A 16937-nucleotide genomic window follows, 5' to 3' on the forward strand; every position below is an offset into this window, starting at 1 on the left:
AGAAAGCTGTTTTCTCGAGTTTTCAGAATGTTTTTCTCAATGACTGTTATAATTAAATGTTTGAAGATTGGAATTACACGCCCTTATATAAATGAATATATATTTTTTGGAAATTGTAATAGTTGTTATCAATTGGTAAAATGACTTCGTGTCGTCCAATTGGCCAGTAATCATGCTCGTAATTAACAAATCGGCCTCCAAATTCAGGTTTATTCGATTTGGTTGATCACTCGTATGATTTCAGACTGAGTTGGACTCCACACGGTCCTTTAACCATCATTATCATCATCATTAACTGGATATTTTTATTCATTTATTTATCTATTCGCAACATGGTCCACGTCGAGACAAAATACCTTTTCCTTCGTCATCGTACCACTTATACCGACTGTCACACCCACAACAAATGTCCACACAGCCTTCTGATACTTCAGATGTTACCTCAAGATTATCTTGGCTGTCAGGTAATGCTACTTCTGGACAGCTGGCAGGTGGTGCGCTTGGGTTTGGGAAAACGCTGAAGTTACAATTTGCAACACAACATTTAAACCTCGCCTTTAAAATCTTTAAGACTGTACACATTCGATAGTAAGAGAAAGCACTCTTAAAAGCACGACTCTTTTGAATTAAGGACCAGTTTTTACCATCGCCCGGGGGGGGGAGGATTCGGGGGGAAATCATATAGTTTTCAGGGAAACAGAGAGGGAATCATTCGCCAACAGAATATAAAGAGGAAGGGAACTATAGAAAATTGCCAATTAACCGCTGATGAGGGAAGATTATTGGACTATCACATAGTCTGATGGGGGGAGGGGGGGGGGGGGAAGGAAGGAAGGGGGATCGGGTAAATTTCATCGTGACTCAACCAAAATCCGCCAATTTTCCCCCACACCTTTCCTTGGGTGATTAAGACCGGTCCCTTGGCAAAGGTAAGGGTCGTCATGGTGAGGGACTTGTGCACGTTGGTTTTGACGACGGTTCAATCACTAAAACGTCGATTAAAGGCCTAGAGTACTCTATTTAGGAAACCAAACATACGCTATTCTCCATATTTGTCAGTTCTCATAACCAAGTCGTCACATAATCTAGATAATATCCAGTTTACGAGTTTGGCTTTGAAGTTAGCGCTTAAGGGCTTCTGAGTTAGCTTAATGTAAGCCTGAGGTTGGTGTCGTATTATCACGCCACCCACAAAAACACATTTTGGGGGAAATATTCGGTTGCATTTATCAATATTAGATTATGGAAATCACAAAACATGAAACTAAATGCCAATGGAAAATAACTTCTCTGTCATCTTCGAACCGTCTAACTTCGGTTTATATCACCACTGAATAGGAATGTAAGTCGAATACTTCAAGGACAAAGAGCTAAGTACCCAAGTAAACACTGCATCTTCTTCTTTGCAGAAATAACCATAAAGAATTAATAGCTCAGAGCAAACTGAACGCTTTTTCCTCTCCTGACCCTTCACCTTCAACTTCGCTTCTGTCAATCCTGAAGCGCTGTGCTCGAATCACTGTCATTTCTTCTCCAATGTCCTTCATTCTCAGCTTACACTGACACTATTTTCCATTAGGTGTTGCAACAAAATACTACGACATGTGATCTGGGTGAAAAAGAGCCTCAATCTGCATCAACCAATCAGCGTCTGAGTAGGCTTTCGTGAACGTCATTGACCAAGTATAAAGAGATATGTCAGGTTTAACCGTTACTGACACTCATTTATGCATCAAACGTGTCCTCATTAAAGAAAATTCCCCCGAAATAAACAAAACTGGCACAGCCATGTCGACCATGAAGTGTATGAAAACCCAATCATACATGACCCTTCTCATGGAATTAATTACCGCGATAAATCCTGAAGGAAAAAAATGGATGAATCTAACAAGATCACAAACAAGTATTACAGCTGTCATGAGTTTTAGCCAGAAACAAGAAACTTTGTATAAAGTGAAATCCCCCGACAAATTTCTCGAAACACTAATCCATCCCGCAAGGTCTTATGTAATTAGATGGAAAAACGGAAAATGATAACATCTCCATACAGTCTTCAAAATGTCTTTGAACGTCGAGTTGACATTATATTACAAATACCAAAAGATACCGTCTTGGTTTTCGAGCAATTTGCTCTAAAAGCTATTTATTTTACTCTTCCTGTAATGAAATTATACATGTTTTGTCTAAAAACTTACACATTCTGCCTTTTGGTGCCGATATCTCTATCCATCACAGTTTTTTTCCACACAAATCTCTTATTTAGCGCAATGGTGGTTTGGTAATGTTAGTTACCTTTTTACTTATTCATAACTTTTTGCATATCGGCAACTCAATACCTTCTTAACGAATTATGCAATTGATAATAATTTGCCATCGGGTTCAATTGTTATACCTGTTACCGTGAAAAATTCCTCAATCAAAATTCTTCAATGACTACACGCCTTTATAATCTTTGCGCAATTCTAAAGCATTTATCTTTTTGTTATTTATCACACTGATTCAAGTTACAATATAATTATCACAACAAGAGATCCGACGCCTTGCATTGCAAAGCAACAACAAAGACGAAAAGTAATGGTCTTGTTTTTTTTTTTTTCGTTTTGTGTGTGTATAAAAAATTTTCGAACCTCAATCGGTTCGAGAAACACCCAAACAATGGCCAATTTTCAACTACCTTGATCTGGGATTAGCTAAGCCAGCACCAGGTCCCTCAGGGGCAAGTTGTTCACGTACAGCCTTTTATAAGACGTTCTCTGCAAAATTAAAGTAACGAGACAAAGAAAGAGGGTTGGCACATTGACGAAACGTTTACGGGCACAATATAATAATCACTGAAAGTGTATTTTATTTTCAATGAAACAAAACTAGTTCCAATGCACATTCATAATTGATCAAACCCCGGCAAATAAAAACGCTTGTATTTTGAAAAATGCACATCTCCTGACGTCATGGCGAGTTGTTATGGAACCAAAAGCCAAGGAATTCTGAGGCAGTGAGGGTAGTCATCTCGAGTGTATTTCGTAGTCCTCGTGACGTCATGGCGGGTTGCCATGAAACCACTGTCCAGGGAATATTGGAGGTAATTAGGGATAGTCAATTCTCGGAAATATGAATTGGTAACTTTTAACCTGAAAACAAGAAGACTGTAAATAATTGTTTGAATTCATCCGTCCGTTACAAAAATCAAGTTGTTGTGTTTCCTTCTTTAATGGAGATTATTTCCACCGCTATATCCAAGAATGTCATGAATTTCCAGCCAACACAAACGCCTCTTCTCCTAAGATAAGTAAATTAGATTAAATACGAGACAAAAAAATTTCCTCTGAAGAAATTATTTAACCGGCTAGGATTTCAAAGAGGAGTACGAGCTGTCCAAAATAACAATAGTGGGGCAGAAAAATAGAGCATTCTTAGTAAAGATAAAAACACATCAAATTAGGGACAGACACTAATGATGGGCACCCACAGACACATACACACAGAAACTACTTTAATTTATTTTTGATATTTTTTGGAAGTGTAGCTCTGCTGCAAGCAATGTGAAGTTCTATCTTGGATAGAAATGGTACTTCATGAATAAATCACGTTTTAGTATTACAATTTGTGAGAGGGTAACTTTTCTGAATCTCAGAGCGCGTTTTTAGAACAAAAACATTAGCATTTCGTGCGCCTTCAGGTGTCTCATCTGTTTCATCATCACCAAAACAACTAAAAACGATTTTCGAATACAAGCCGGGCTAATTTGAGAGAAATTTTCGTGCAATTCTAAAGTAATATTTTCGATTGAATAAAATACCATACTGCAATAACCATTTAATGCCCATTTATAATATAAAACGGAAAAAGATTTGAAATTACCAGGATCAAAGAGATGAAATATGCAAATTTCTGACGAAGAATTAGACCAATTGTATGCGGTTTAAGAGTTATAGCTTAATCTTGAGAAAATCTGAATACTAAGATGGTCTGAAAGATTAAACGATTAATTATGCTTTTCATCGGAGGTTGGGAATGTCCCATTGGTCGATTTTGAATATGGAATGGCTTAATCAGATTTGCCGTGATACAAGATTCTTTGAAGTTAAAATGATTTCATGTTACTTTTATATACTGACGTGAACTTAAGGGTTGCTCGGTTCAATTTAATTCTTATTGAAAAGGTAAGTAATTGTTTGAGAATGCTTTATTGGGTACATTTAGAAATTTCTAAAAGGCTCTGCTTAAAACAGAATTCTATACATTAATGTTTTCTCGTGCACGTTTTTGCTTATCAACAAGGATGGTTCAAGCTGCAACTCTGTAGCAAGGGAAGACCAGCTAAGCAAATTTTTAAGTAGCTTGACGTTCAGGGATATCTGTAATATTTCTGTTGATTCGACTCCACACAGTTTGCTTCAAGAAATCTTCTGTTTGTGTTAAATATTAATGAAAACTTTCTGTATAACACAGCACGCAGCATGAAAGCATAATTTGCCGTAATGCCCGAGATTCTTCGAAGAAAGCACAGCTCATATGTTTCTAGGGAAAAAAATCCTTTGAAACCGCTGTTTAGTCCATATAGCAGCTACCGTTATGAGATAAGGAGTAAATTTGTAATTCAAATATTAAAAAAAAAACAAATTATGTTGCTGGAATAAAGATGTCTATTCCAATTATCAACCTTGACATAAAAATATCCACGTTTACCAGTTTCTATTTGAATTTGGCAGCATTGGCGTAAGATCAATGCACTATTATCTCAAGTAAGCTTTCTTTCGGTAGGTAAGATTTTGAACGAGAGTTATGTACTGAAATTGTGGATTGTGGAAATTTGAAAAACTTACCTGTAATATATCGATAGGATGCCAATCTACCTTAAATATTAAACCATTTTCTTTGTTAAAACCTTATTTTGGACCTTCAATTTTAATCAGAGACTCAAGACAACTTTTAAGGATACAAAGGCCTGAGAGATTGACATGAATTAACATCGGTTTTAAATCAGACAGAAACACAATCAAATCGAGATAAGGTAGATTAAAGAGAAAAGGTCATATTAAGAGCCTCTGCATTGGATAGATACTGACTAATGTTTTTCCGTTTCTGGATTGAAGTCTTCGCGATTTTCAAATTGAAAGATAACATAATCTATGGCTGACTTCAATCGAAAATATCAGTTTTCGTTGGAGCCGAGTTTCATGTAAATCTTACACGAAGATTTTGATTTCCATCCCAGCGCACTTCTCAGATAAAATCAGGTAGACAACAAATATCCAGGAAAGTTCGATGTTTTTCATTTTCCTCTAAAATTTTATTTATATAATTTATCACACGGACATCTAGGTTACGTAAATAATCCTTTGTATTACAATTTACTTCTTAAACTTACGACATGGTTCTCCATCTCATACAAAATGTAGATTATCTTTCTTTGTTTGGTTATTATGAATTTTGGTATTGAATTCTTTTTAAACCATAATATAAATGGACCTAGAGGCAATGACGTTGTTGTTGAAATTATTTGAATTATCATTTGCAGTTTTTTATGAAATAAGCATTCCAGCGGCCGATTTTGATTCCTTCGATTCTGAGTTTTTCTTTTTCAGTAAACATCAACAGCATCATATTCTGATCGCCATCACGGAAAAAAATAATCAACACACGTAAAATTCGCTTAATTTCATCGTATATTGTTTCTTTACAAATTTTTAAATGAAACATTTTGAAGAATGTTTTAATTTAAGCTTGATTCATCCAAAAGAATGAATACTTGTGAACGCTGAAGAAGAAATTATTTAAGTTTAGTCAAAGAACAATTAATTTTTTTTTCATGATATCGGAGTTTGTATTTCATGTTTTTATTTTTAGTTCTGTTCAAACGATATGACGCTGACTCGGCTTTCTTGAGATGAGCATAGTCTTGCTTTACTTTATATTTACACTAACCTGTGATCAATCTGATTCGTAACATTTCTATTCATTGCTTTGAAATGTTTCTGATACTAGCCACACTGTATCGCAATTTAAACTGTCTCAGATTCAAAACCAGAATCAGTTTATCTCAAATGCATTATAAAACTCATCCTGTAAATTTTAAAAGTTTTGCTTAAGAGATAGTCTTAAGACCATGTTTAAGTTTCCCATGCTTATTAACAAATTTTGCTACTTGTTAGCACCAAGGAAAATTTTTCAATTCCTAATTACACTAAAACAACCTTTTGCCTGAGGTTCAAATGACACGAGAATAAATTCACCCACGACTCACTTTCCTCCTTATTCCGACGAATAACTCAGTGATCGTTACAAAGAAATGTTTGGGTACAAAGGCCCTTGCGACTATAGAGAGTTTATGTTGAGGAAAATTTTAAAAAAATCGCATCTTCTTTTATTTTTTTGGTTGGAAACAATTTTGAGTGTGTATTGAAAAGGTGCCAAGACCATGACGTAATCCATTAAAAGAAATATTTATTCACATAGACGACAACAGGGAAACGGCTCTTAAGCTTCGAAATTTTTTGTTGAACTGAATTCGAAATGTAGAATACTTTTCAAAAGGTAAGTATCCTTGCTTATCTAACTTAAGACATTTAACATTTTTGTTATTTTTCTTTTTAATTATTACTGATTGCTAACTAGGAGTTTTTTTCGCACTTTCGATGAGGAATTTTTTTCACGACTCTAGCAGTAACCATGAGTATTTGCACTAAGGGATTTTCAGCAATTTCCAGAATTAAGGATCGCTCCCAAGAGACACAATTCCTTCTTCTGAGTTCCTATTTAATCAATCCAACCGTGCGTGTTTACAAATTTGAAAATTTGATAAATTCTGTTTTATGTTAAAACTTTAATTTTTGGCAAAATTTCCAAACAGTGATGATAGCTTTTATGAAATATCTCTATTTAAACTCGCGATCTTAGGATCGACGGGAAGAAAAAGGTTTCTGAGAGGAATAGAAATTGTTAACGTTTGAGATACTAGCCGTTCGAACTCTCCGTCACTGACCGTGGAGGAAATTGAGACCAGTGAAGCCAAAAGCCAGGTATTATAAATGGTAATTATAACCAACTAAAAGCTTCCGAATCCAATTGCATGGTACGAGAATTTCAAGCACTTATTTTGTCTAGATCTTGCTGTAACCCCGTTAAAAACATTCCTTGCTAAAGAAATTCTTCCGCGTTAGTATGTAAGTTGGCGGGAATATTTATGCAGGGTACATAGAGACCAACAGACTTTAGTAAATACCATGTGCTTCAAAGTATATTTAACATATTTTTTAAATAGTTATTTATCAAATTTTGTTGTTGTCAACTGTCACAGACCTCATAACTTGTCTACTTTCATACGATTTTACGTCTTAAGTCTCAATGTCGCAATGACACCAGTTTCAGGTGACAAAACGAAATAACATTTCCTACCAAATATATTCAACGAAAGATGAAAGACTTGAAAAATTAACATACTTTTTTTTGGTTTCTCCATCATAAACTGAATCGCAGAGAACGAACAGTTTTACATAGATGTTGTACAGATGTTGTTACACGGATGTTGTTGGGTCCCCTTCCCCCTTCGGACTCCCGTGCGGAAGGGGAGAGGGGACCCGCAGGATTTTGGTTTTGTCACGATGAAATTTGCCTGATTCCCCCAAGTTGCCGTTTTCTGATCTACCCTCCGTTCCCCATAAAAGCATGTAACCCCCCCCCAAATCTTCCACCAACTACACACCTCCTGATCGAGTAATTACCACAATTGTAACAAAATATGTGTAAGGCGCTTTCTTTATTTAAAGCCGGAATATACAACAGAATTCGAAAGCACCTGGGCAATTACGCTAAAACAATTACTCGCCTCAGGCTCAGGGAAGATCTTTTTTAACAATTTCCTCGACCTCGTCTCGGGAATTATTGAACAATATTCACTTAGCCTTCAGCGAATAATTGTTAGTTACAAGGAAAACAACTTTTCCGCTAATTCCTTCAACTAACTTGAGCCACGATATGTTGATTTCTGACTTTCTGTTTGATCCGCTCTCTTTGTAGCTTTTACTTGGACAATTGCCACACCATATTTAGAATATCCAGTTGTCTTTCAACTCACATGAAGCGGGAAAAATGGAGACAGAAAAAAAGGAGACGGTTGTAGAGTAAGTAGATACTGAAATATAATCGAGAAAAGCGTGAAAGAAGGAAGAAAAGTAAATAAAAAAAAGAAGAAAAAAAGCGAACGAACTAGGAAAAAAAGGAGGACGATCAGAAGAGGGAGCTGTTTAACAGAGCACCATATTTTTTTTATTTAACGCTGAAAAGATCGTAAAATGTTGCTCCATAGTTATTTATTTAGTTTTTTTAGGGAACCAGTAATTCTAGTTTCTCAATGATGGAAGCGGTAAAGCGCGAGAATGGCTCCTGTAACTCAAGGGGCTTGGAATTATTATTGTTTTACATGTTTATCTTTCTCCCGCCGAATTAAATTTGAGTTGCGCAATGGAATAAACTGAGAAAGAGACTCTGCTCGTAGTCTCAGAGTTTGTGGGGTTTGTTGTGCTGAACTCCATGCTACAGGGAAAAAAACCTGTCACTCATTTGCTTTATTGTACCGTTCTTAGGTGCGGCACTCAAGTGGATATACGAGATTTCGCAATCCGGTAACAACTTTTCAATGCTATGAATCTATGTCAGGTCATGCTGAACAAACTTTCCTTTTAAATGTATAACGTTTTAGCGGTTCTAAAAGTAATTCACTCATTTTTTTTGTGCTTTACCTGTTCAATTTCAATTTCTTTTCTGATGAGTCCATGATACACTGATGCTCGTTTTTATTGTTATTGTTGTTGTTTGCTATTTCACGTAGCACGTGTACAAGCGTGGCAGTACAAGTTGAACCTAGTGACTTTCAAACCGTCCAAGAAGTAACGAAGGACAGGTGAGAGATCTTTTGTAGCTACGGAAATTCCATTTGATCACAGCTTGTGTTTGTGATAATGTCGAGAAGCTGTTCCAGCAAATGTTTAGATAAGGTCAGACACAATTCGACAGGCAAGTGAGTAAACAAGATGCAAAAGGCAATGAAAAAGCATTGCGTCATGCTTCGCGTGGGTTCTTCCAGCTAGTGCAGTGAAAAACCACGCTTGGTTAGCTAGTTGCAGAGCGCTGGACTGCCGTGCGGAAGGTCGAAGGTTCAAGCCTTAGACTGGACCAACACTTAGGGCCGATTTTTCAAACAAACTTTAGTCCTTGTTTAACAAAACCACGTTCTAAGCCATCTTCAATGTAGCCGAACCTTTTGACCTGAACATTTATCTTTGTGAACAGTTTCAAGAGGGCCGGAAGCTTATAGTGGAAGGACCTTTATTCAGTGAAATCAACGCTCTTATGGAGAAGCCCTGAGGCCCTCTGATTACGGAAAACCGCGGTTGGGTTAGACCTCGTGTAACTAAGCGGCCCTCAGGGCGATAAGATAACTGAAGAGAATTTGCCGCTTTTGCTATGACATCTGCAGATAGTTACACATTCTAGTCTTCTCGGATAACGACGACAATTTATAGGCCCTGTCTCCAGCATCTTCCTGTACTGGTTAACAGGGGTCGTTAAAGAACCCACGTATTTCGGGCAAAGAGTCGGGTTTCCTGGTTTTGTTTTGACCAAATCGCATTGGACTTCTCCTAACGAAGTAACTTCCACATGTACTCATACTCTTTCATTCTTTATTGCCAAAAACACTATACAACAATTCGTTTAACAACACTACGAAACCCTAAAGTTTCCTGTGTCTTAGTGTCTCCACATCAAGATGCTTTTCTTCCATAAATCCCCTCTATCTACCTCTTGTGAAAAAATTATTTATCTTAGCGATGATAACCTGTCTTTTATAATCATTGCAGCGACGCCTTACCGCTTCTGACAACCCAGCCATCCAGAGAGGAATTCGTCGAGAAAGCGAACCCGGAATACCGCTGCGATTACTGCTATGGTTGCTTATTTTGTGAAAAGGGACATGCGTGGTATAGCATTCGTGGTAAAGGTATGGCTTTTTTTTTCCACTGACATCAAATAAATACAAAAGAAAGACCTTACACTTTCAGTCCCAAATTGAAGGAAAATTTTAAACCAAGAAAGGAGCTAATCAAAGGGAGGTAATAAAATGAACCGATTAAAAATCTGAGAAAATGTATGTTGGTTAAGCGCGGAAAAATGGGCGTCGACATCTAAGTAGCGGTTGGCTCTAGTTTTTCATCATATTAATTTACCAGTAGGCGCAAGTTTCTATGCAAAAAAAGAAAAAAAATTCAAGGGAAAAAGTGAAGTAACTTAGAATGCTCATAAATTTATCTGTTACGAGCGTGAGTTTACAAGTCCTCAACCAAAGCGCTCCAAGCCAGAAGCATATATATACTCGTACCCAATCTCCTTAGTTTCCTGATCATTTCTCGCTGTTTGAAACCTAGCTGAGCTTAGTTCATTCAGTTGGTTATTACATGTATTACATACAAAGCGAATTCTTAGTAACTGGCTAAACTTCTAGCTTTAATAACTTATAAATAACAGTAGACAAAACTCACCAAAATTAGCTTAATGTTTTGATTGCTTTTAGACCAGCCTTGGTATTAAATTAAGTTGCATGTACGATGTCTTACACGAATTAACACCTGCTCATACAATAATTACGATTTGAGACAAGGATTGATTAACTTTTTTTTTAATTTCTCTTACAGCCTGCCTCTGGGTGTTACTTCTAACGCCAGGGTACCTTATATTGGGCGTGTTTCTGTTACCCTTCTTCATTCTAATGGGTATAGCTTACTGCGTCGCTGCCGCCATAGAATGACTTGTTGTTGGCGTATTCAACGTTTTGCTCAAATCAAGAGCGTACGAGAGAAATGGATGGACATTTGTTGAAAAAGCGTATATATAAAAAATCATTTTCGACTTCTCAGATGTGCTATTATTTATTGCGACAAAAAAAAACGTTTATGGTGTGTGCAAATGTAAATAAAATTTTCAAATATAGAGATGCCTACACTCGCCTAATCAACTTCATCGTAAAACTGTGATAAGACAACGTCGCGCTGAATTACAGACTGACCAACAAATTAATCAACTTATTAAGTGAAAGACAGACTAAATATTTTTTAAAATGGCCCTTTACTTGCCTCTTTTTCATGCTCTGTGAATACGAGCCCACTGATAACTAATGCAGAGCAGCGGTATAAGCAGATTCACTCAAGAGACTGGTCATTATTAATCGTTGTGGGGGAGGGGGGTGATTTTGGTAGTATTACAATACCATTTGCTTGATCCCACCTAAGTTTCTGTAGTGTTCTAATACTCCTGATTTGCTGTCAATTTTCTATGGCCCCCCTTTAGTTATATCCTGTTAGCGACGACCGATTCCTCTTCTGTTCCCCATGAAAATCTACCGACCCCCCCTTCCCCGACGAAAAAAGTAATAATTGTACTCTAAAGTGAGCGGAAACTAATTAAATTTAGCCCCCCTCGACCATAATTTGAAAAATCCCTATCTATACGCCTCTGTTTTGTTGGTCCGTGACAGCTTCATCTCTACGTATCACGTACTAGCTCGATTCACACTGCTTCCCTAAAGAATATAAGCAACTTTTATCTGTGAGTGATAGTATGCTGGCTGTTGGCCATCCTAGTTCCATGCTCACGAAAACTTCAAAAGCTCGCTTTGGAGTGATTTTAACCAATAACATAAGCAGAGATCCTTATGGGATTTTTTCTCGCGTACGACAGTAGGATGCACTGTGTCAGTCTAATTAGAAATTTCAAACTTAAAATGTATATTTTCGAATCACGTATAGCGGTGTGTTTGTGTTATAGGAAAAATCAAAAAAAAATTTTTTTCGGTCATGGGCACACGCCATTAATAGACCCACTCGTCTGATATTGCGCCCACTTTATTTGGCACGTTCCGTTCCAATTTTCCAATTCCCTCAGGCCGTACGTGACATATACACTTTGCGGTCTATTGGTTCTGAAGAAAGGTTTTAATAATGAGCGCCACGATCTGCGGATAAGGCGAAGGTTCTGTTGAAGTACATAGATCAAGCAAGTTGATTATTACCATGGATTAATTTTTGTTTCATAAACCCTCTCTTTCATTGCATTCACGCATTTTCAATCGAGTCTTCACGCGCGAACAATTTTAATAAAGACGGCTTCACAACCCGCACTATTTCGCAATCATTTCCGTATTAGTTCTCAGAACGTGTTCGGCATCGAACGAGCTATTTGAACACAAACAAAATAAACATCAAAGAAAGATTATCTTTCAACCGAAACTACGTAAAACTGATATCATCCTACCCCTGCTACTTCCTTGTTTTTGAGTGATGTTTCAGCGCGTGTTTTGAGGAGTGCGTGACAAAACAAAATGCAATTTAAGATTTTAGTCACGTAATTAAACAATCCTTCGTGGTTTTTCTTATCATTGAAATGGCATCCTCCTCTTATGTTTTCTTCAAATTGCTCCGGAAAACAGGTAAGCTGATAGGATGTGTATCGATTTTAGTTACGTAAAAATGTATATTTGTTTTCTTATAATTTGAAAGGTACCCTTTATCTCCCCTCTCGTATTTACTAAATTTACTAAAAACCAGACGGCAACGGCAACGGCAACGGCAACGTCCACTAAACAAAAAGTTTGATGAGTCAAACAATGGCTGTGCGTGTAAATCTTCTAAAATTTATTCGCGTCCTTTTCCAAACAGCAACATGAAATGACCAAACATTGGTGAACGGCGACGGCTAATTTTGTAGAATCTCTATTTCTAATTTGACGCTGTGTTCCATACTCAGTTTCGAAATAGTTCTGACAGGAAGCAACAAACTAAATTACTTTAGAGTATCGCGAGATTCGTAGGTAAAATCTAAGTTCATTTTTTAAATCGACGATGTCCACGGCGTCGCCGTCGTCGTTTCTTACACCCTAACATTGCCTTCGTCGAACAGGTAAGTTGGCAGGTTACAATTTACCAATTTACAATTTTAGTAACGTAAACAGGCTCCTTGTACTTTTTATTATCAAGAACGCTGCTCTTTATTTCCTTCGTGTCCTTTCATTCTTTATCTGTTTATCAAAGCTGAAAGATAGTGCGTCGCTCAAACTAAAACTTTCCTCACTCATACACGGGAAAATCACGGAAGTCGATCTTCGAAAGGTAAAACTATAGTTAAACCGCAGCAGACATTGTATTAGCCTAAATTCAAGAATTCAAACTCCAAATGAGTATTTTTTTCAACATTTGAGGTATTTTATGAAAACACGCGTTAAAAAAAAAGACGTTTCGTTCTGGTACAGATGAAAGAGATGGCCCGCTTGCGCAGATTGGGGCCCAGTTTTGTCGTCTTTTCCGGTCCTCGAGCTGAGTCAACGTGGCAACAGCTTCATAATCTCGATTCTGACATGTAATTAGCTTGCGAGCAAACTCTCCAGAGTCATGCCTTAGAACTCTGAATGTCTGCGTCAATGTTTGTTTGGCCCATTTGGCCGGGTGATCTTTCTCCTTCTCTCCTCTTTCCGCGCGCGCAACCCGCACCTAGCAAAGGAGCTTGCCAACAAACTAACTTATAGTGTAAGTTATTTGTGGTAAGATTTCTTGAAAACGTTATATCGTAGACAAACATGAATAGAAAGAAACTGAACACACGTGATTCTTGTATATTAACATCATGCCTTTTGAATTCGCATGCTTCCGATCAAACCATGCGAGCCTTTTTTTTTTTTTTTTTTTGAGACAAAACAAAACAATAGCTCGAGATACTACGTGACGGGAGAATTTCATTCTCGGCCATCAATACGTGATCATACGAAACATGGAGCCGGTCGAAAATAATATGAAATATAATTTGAATCATTCGTTGACCTTTATTCAGCGGATAATCCGCGAAAAGCTGCTGTTTCACACGATTCATTTCCTGTTTTTTTGTGTGCGGTTTTTGTGTTATTGAAAAACATTTAACCGTGTCTCCAAAGGTGTTCGAGACACAATATAATTCAGTTTCCGATTTAAGTCCCAACGTAGAGAAAATTTTCTTGGGAACAGACACGGTCTAAACGTCACGTACTCTCGATAAAGGCATCCTTTACACGGCATCAGCCTGACTACGTCTAAAGACTCTTAAAGTTTTGAAAACAAAAACAGGTTTTTGAATCCTCCCTAATTTTCAGTTTTTTTTTTTTCGTTTCCGATGCGGTGTCTGTTTAAGGTGGCGACTACTCAAGGGGAACCTTCATTTCAAAATAATGTTTCTTGAATCACCAACAACAATTTGAGTGAATAACAGAAACTTGTTTAAAGCTCCAATGTCTTCCTTCTTTCCTGATTGTCAGGCTGGTGATTTATACACCAACAATGGAAAAGATAATCAGGTTTAGCGCAGCTGATTTTGTTAACTTAAAACCCTTGGATAAATTTGGCGTTTTTTCTGATGAGATGTGGCACTTGTTCAGGGGCGGTGTTTATAACTAATATTATTTCCGTTTGCGGCATCGTTTCTGTTCGGGGGCGGTATCTATTTGTATTTTTGCTTCTATCTGCGGCTTTTACTCGAGAGCCGTGTATATTCAAACGATAAATCTAAAATCCCACCCGTTTTATATCCTGGTCTTAGTGTAACTGTCCGACGTTTAAAAGGTAACTGTGTTTCACTTCTTTAAGTGTTGCGTGACAAGCATAAATCTCATTTGGATCTTAGTCACGCGAGGTTCTTTGCAATGTTATCCTTGCTCCCTGTGCCTCGCTTTGGCACCGAGACTTGGGAAAATAACGGGATACATCACTTTGTGTCAGAGCAATTATCGGATCAGACACTATTTATAATCATTTATTGCTCTTGATGGGTTGAAGAGATTTCTAACCGCAAGCTACGTACCTTGGCGGAGAGCCTATTGAAGGTCAGAGAACCTTCCTTCACCTTCGTCATTGTCGACTTAAGCTGCGAAGCTTAGTTTAAAGGGGCGGAACTCATTACTGAGGATTCCATTGACGCAGATCGTCCAGGACTGGGGCAAAATACCGTTAATGTGTTTCTTGAAGAATAGAAAAAAGTTCCAGTAGTCTACCTTTATTTAAATTAATATCTATATAACTTATTGTATGGAAGGGAGAAGAGTGTTCAGACGTGTAATATATTCAGAAAGTTGCAATATATTTTTCACCCGGGATCTGCCTGGGAAAATACATCGCGTACGGGAGTATCTTTGACGCGTTTCAAGGTATCTTGAAAAACACTGAATCACTGTATCTGCTGGAAGCGAAGAAAAAGAACAATTTTGCATAATTTTCTTATATTATTTATTTCTCGCTGTATTATTACGTAACCAAATGATAGACCAGGCATTCATTTTTTTGACATAACTTCATGAATCATGAATGAGTTTCAAAGCAAAATGAAACACAATAACAAGTTCAAAACACACACACACACAGTGGCTGGTCATGAAAAGCATACAAGTCAAAAAACATGATAGTGAGCGTGATACTTCAAGAATAACAGCTGTCATAGTTATTATTCCCTAAATTTGAAAACAGAAACTGGTTCCGCTTTGTTGACAAAAGGGGGATGGTTTTAACGTGATTCTCACGCGATCGGAAGATGTCAGACTTATTTCTCGCTCGATTGTCAGCGATAAATTTAGCAATTTGTTTCTGTCATATAACTTTAAAAAAAAAACAATAGAAAGGCGATTTCCAGATGTGTTTGTGGAAAATATTTTATGAGGTCATAAGGCTTTTGAACTATGTTAGTTTAAGCGGATTCACAGAATAAAGACAATCAAGATTCATACAGAAAGGTTTACCGGCGCCAGTGAATGATTTAGAAGAGATCTTTTTTTTCCTAGTCTCCCTCGCGTACATTCGAACTGAACAGCTTTCACCTTCGCTGTAGAGTTTACAGTCATAATATGAACTAACTGCAGATGTAAGGGAAATCACTTCAAGAGTTTTGCCGAATAGTTCTTCGCATATGAGTTTTATTTCAGGCCTTCCTGCCTTTTCTTAAACAAAGCCATGAGGTTCTTCATCAAACTGAAGATATAGGATCAACAAATGTCGATGCAAATTGATAATTTAAAAAGAAATATTTGATTTGAATCAACGGGTGTGGGAAAGCTGTTCGTAAGTAAAACAGAAAATTAACAAGGAATGTATTGCATATAGTAAATCATTTTCAAACTTGCTTGTGGCTGTCTGGCAAAAACCGTTGTTAAAATAGCCTTTGCATCCTTAAGGAATCTGATAAATTGATAGCGTGCTAACGGGAGAGGAAATTTAATCTACAATTGTGCCGGAATACAGAGTATCTGCCGGTGTAACTCCGTAAAACGATCTCCTTTCTTGGTCTTCGCATGTCAGATCAGACAAGCCGACCACTGGTGGAATTAAAACAGAATCGGATATATTTCTGCTTCCCTGGAAACCCCATGGTTACGTGTGATATATTATATGTCTTAATTCAGGAGGGCAGCACTTCCTGAAACCCTGCTAGACAACAATATTCCCCTCAACACATTACGTATTTTCTAGCAAAGCATATATCTTTTGCGGAAACCACAAGCAAAGAAGTTGAGGGTATCGTTACACGCAAGCAAAGAGGAAATGTTATGGTGCAGTTGCGTTCGCTGATGTCGCTTGCTTGAAGTTTTCTTTTCATATTTTCAGTTGAGCAAACATTTTTTGAGGTATGATAAAACTTTGTCTATTATTTCAGTTATGATTCGAGCAGATGCCATCGTTAACTCATTCCTCAGTCAAGATCAAAGGTTATTAGATATTTGCTGGCACACATCGCAGATAAATGTTGATTTGCTAATCATCCAAAAATAGGTTTCTTATGCGTCCTTTCCGGTCCAAATATCACCACAGCGGATGCAAATGAAACGCGTGCCTCTGTTTACATTACCAAAAGAAAACACGAGACCTCGCAGTGTCGCTAAG

The 16937-nt window shown here is 37.4% G+C and overlaps 1 protein-coding gene across 1 annotated transcript; it reads left to right on the plus strand.

The window, feature by feature from the left end:
- The first annotated feature begins 4064 nt into the window (after positions 1-4064).
- LOC131787407 (uncharacterized) lies at positions 4065-10876 on the plus strand. Its single transcript, XM_059104520.2, has 6 exons — positions 4065-4160; positions 8017-8120; positions 8583-8621; positions 8828-8899; positions 9858-9997; positions 10689-10876. The coding sequence occupies exons 2-6, from the start codon at positions 8089-8091 to the stop codon at positions 10799-10801; spliced, it is 396 nt and encodes a 131-aa protein (XP_058960503.2). The 5' UTR covers positions 4065-4160; positions 8017-8088; the 3' UTR covers positions 10802-10876.
- Positions 10877-16937: the final 6061 nt, after the last annotated feature.

The sequence above is a fragment of the Pocillopora verrucosa genome, chromosome 2 (genome assembly GCF_036669915.1).
Source record: "Pocillopora verrucosa isolate sample1 chromosome 2, ASM3666991v2, whole genome shotgun sequence".
Classification (NCBI taxonomy): Eukaryota; Metazoa; Cnidaria; class Anthozoa; order Scleractinia; family Pocilloporidae; genus Pocillopora; species Pocillopora verrucosa.

Coding starts and splice junctions, on each gene's coding strand:
- LOC131787407 (XM_059104520.2), top strand. CDS start 8,089: ATGGAGACAGAAAAAAAGGAGACGGTTGTAGA. Junction 8,121..8,582: donor AAAAAGGAGACGGTTGTAGA/GTAAGTAGATAC, acceptor TACCGTTCTTAG/GTGCGGCACTCAAGTGGATA. Junction 9,998..10,688: donor GTATAGCATTCGTGGTAAAG/GTATGGCTTTTT, acceptor TTTCTCTTACAG/CCTGCCTCTGGGTGTTACTT.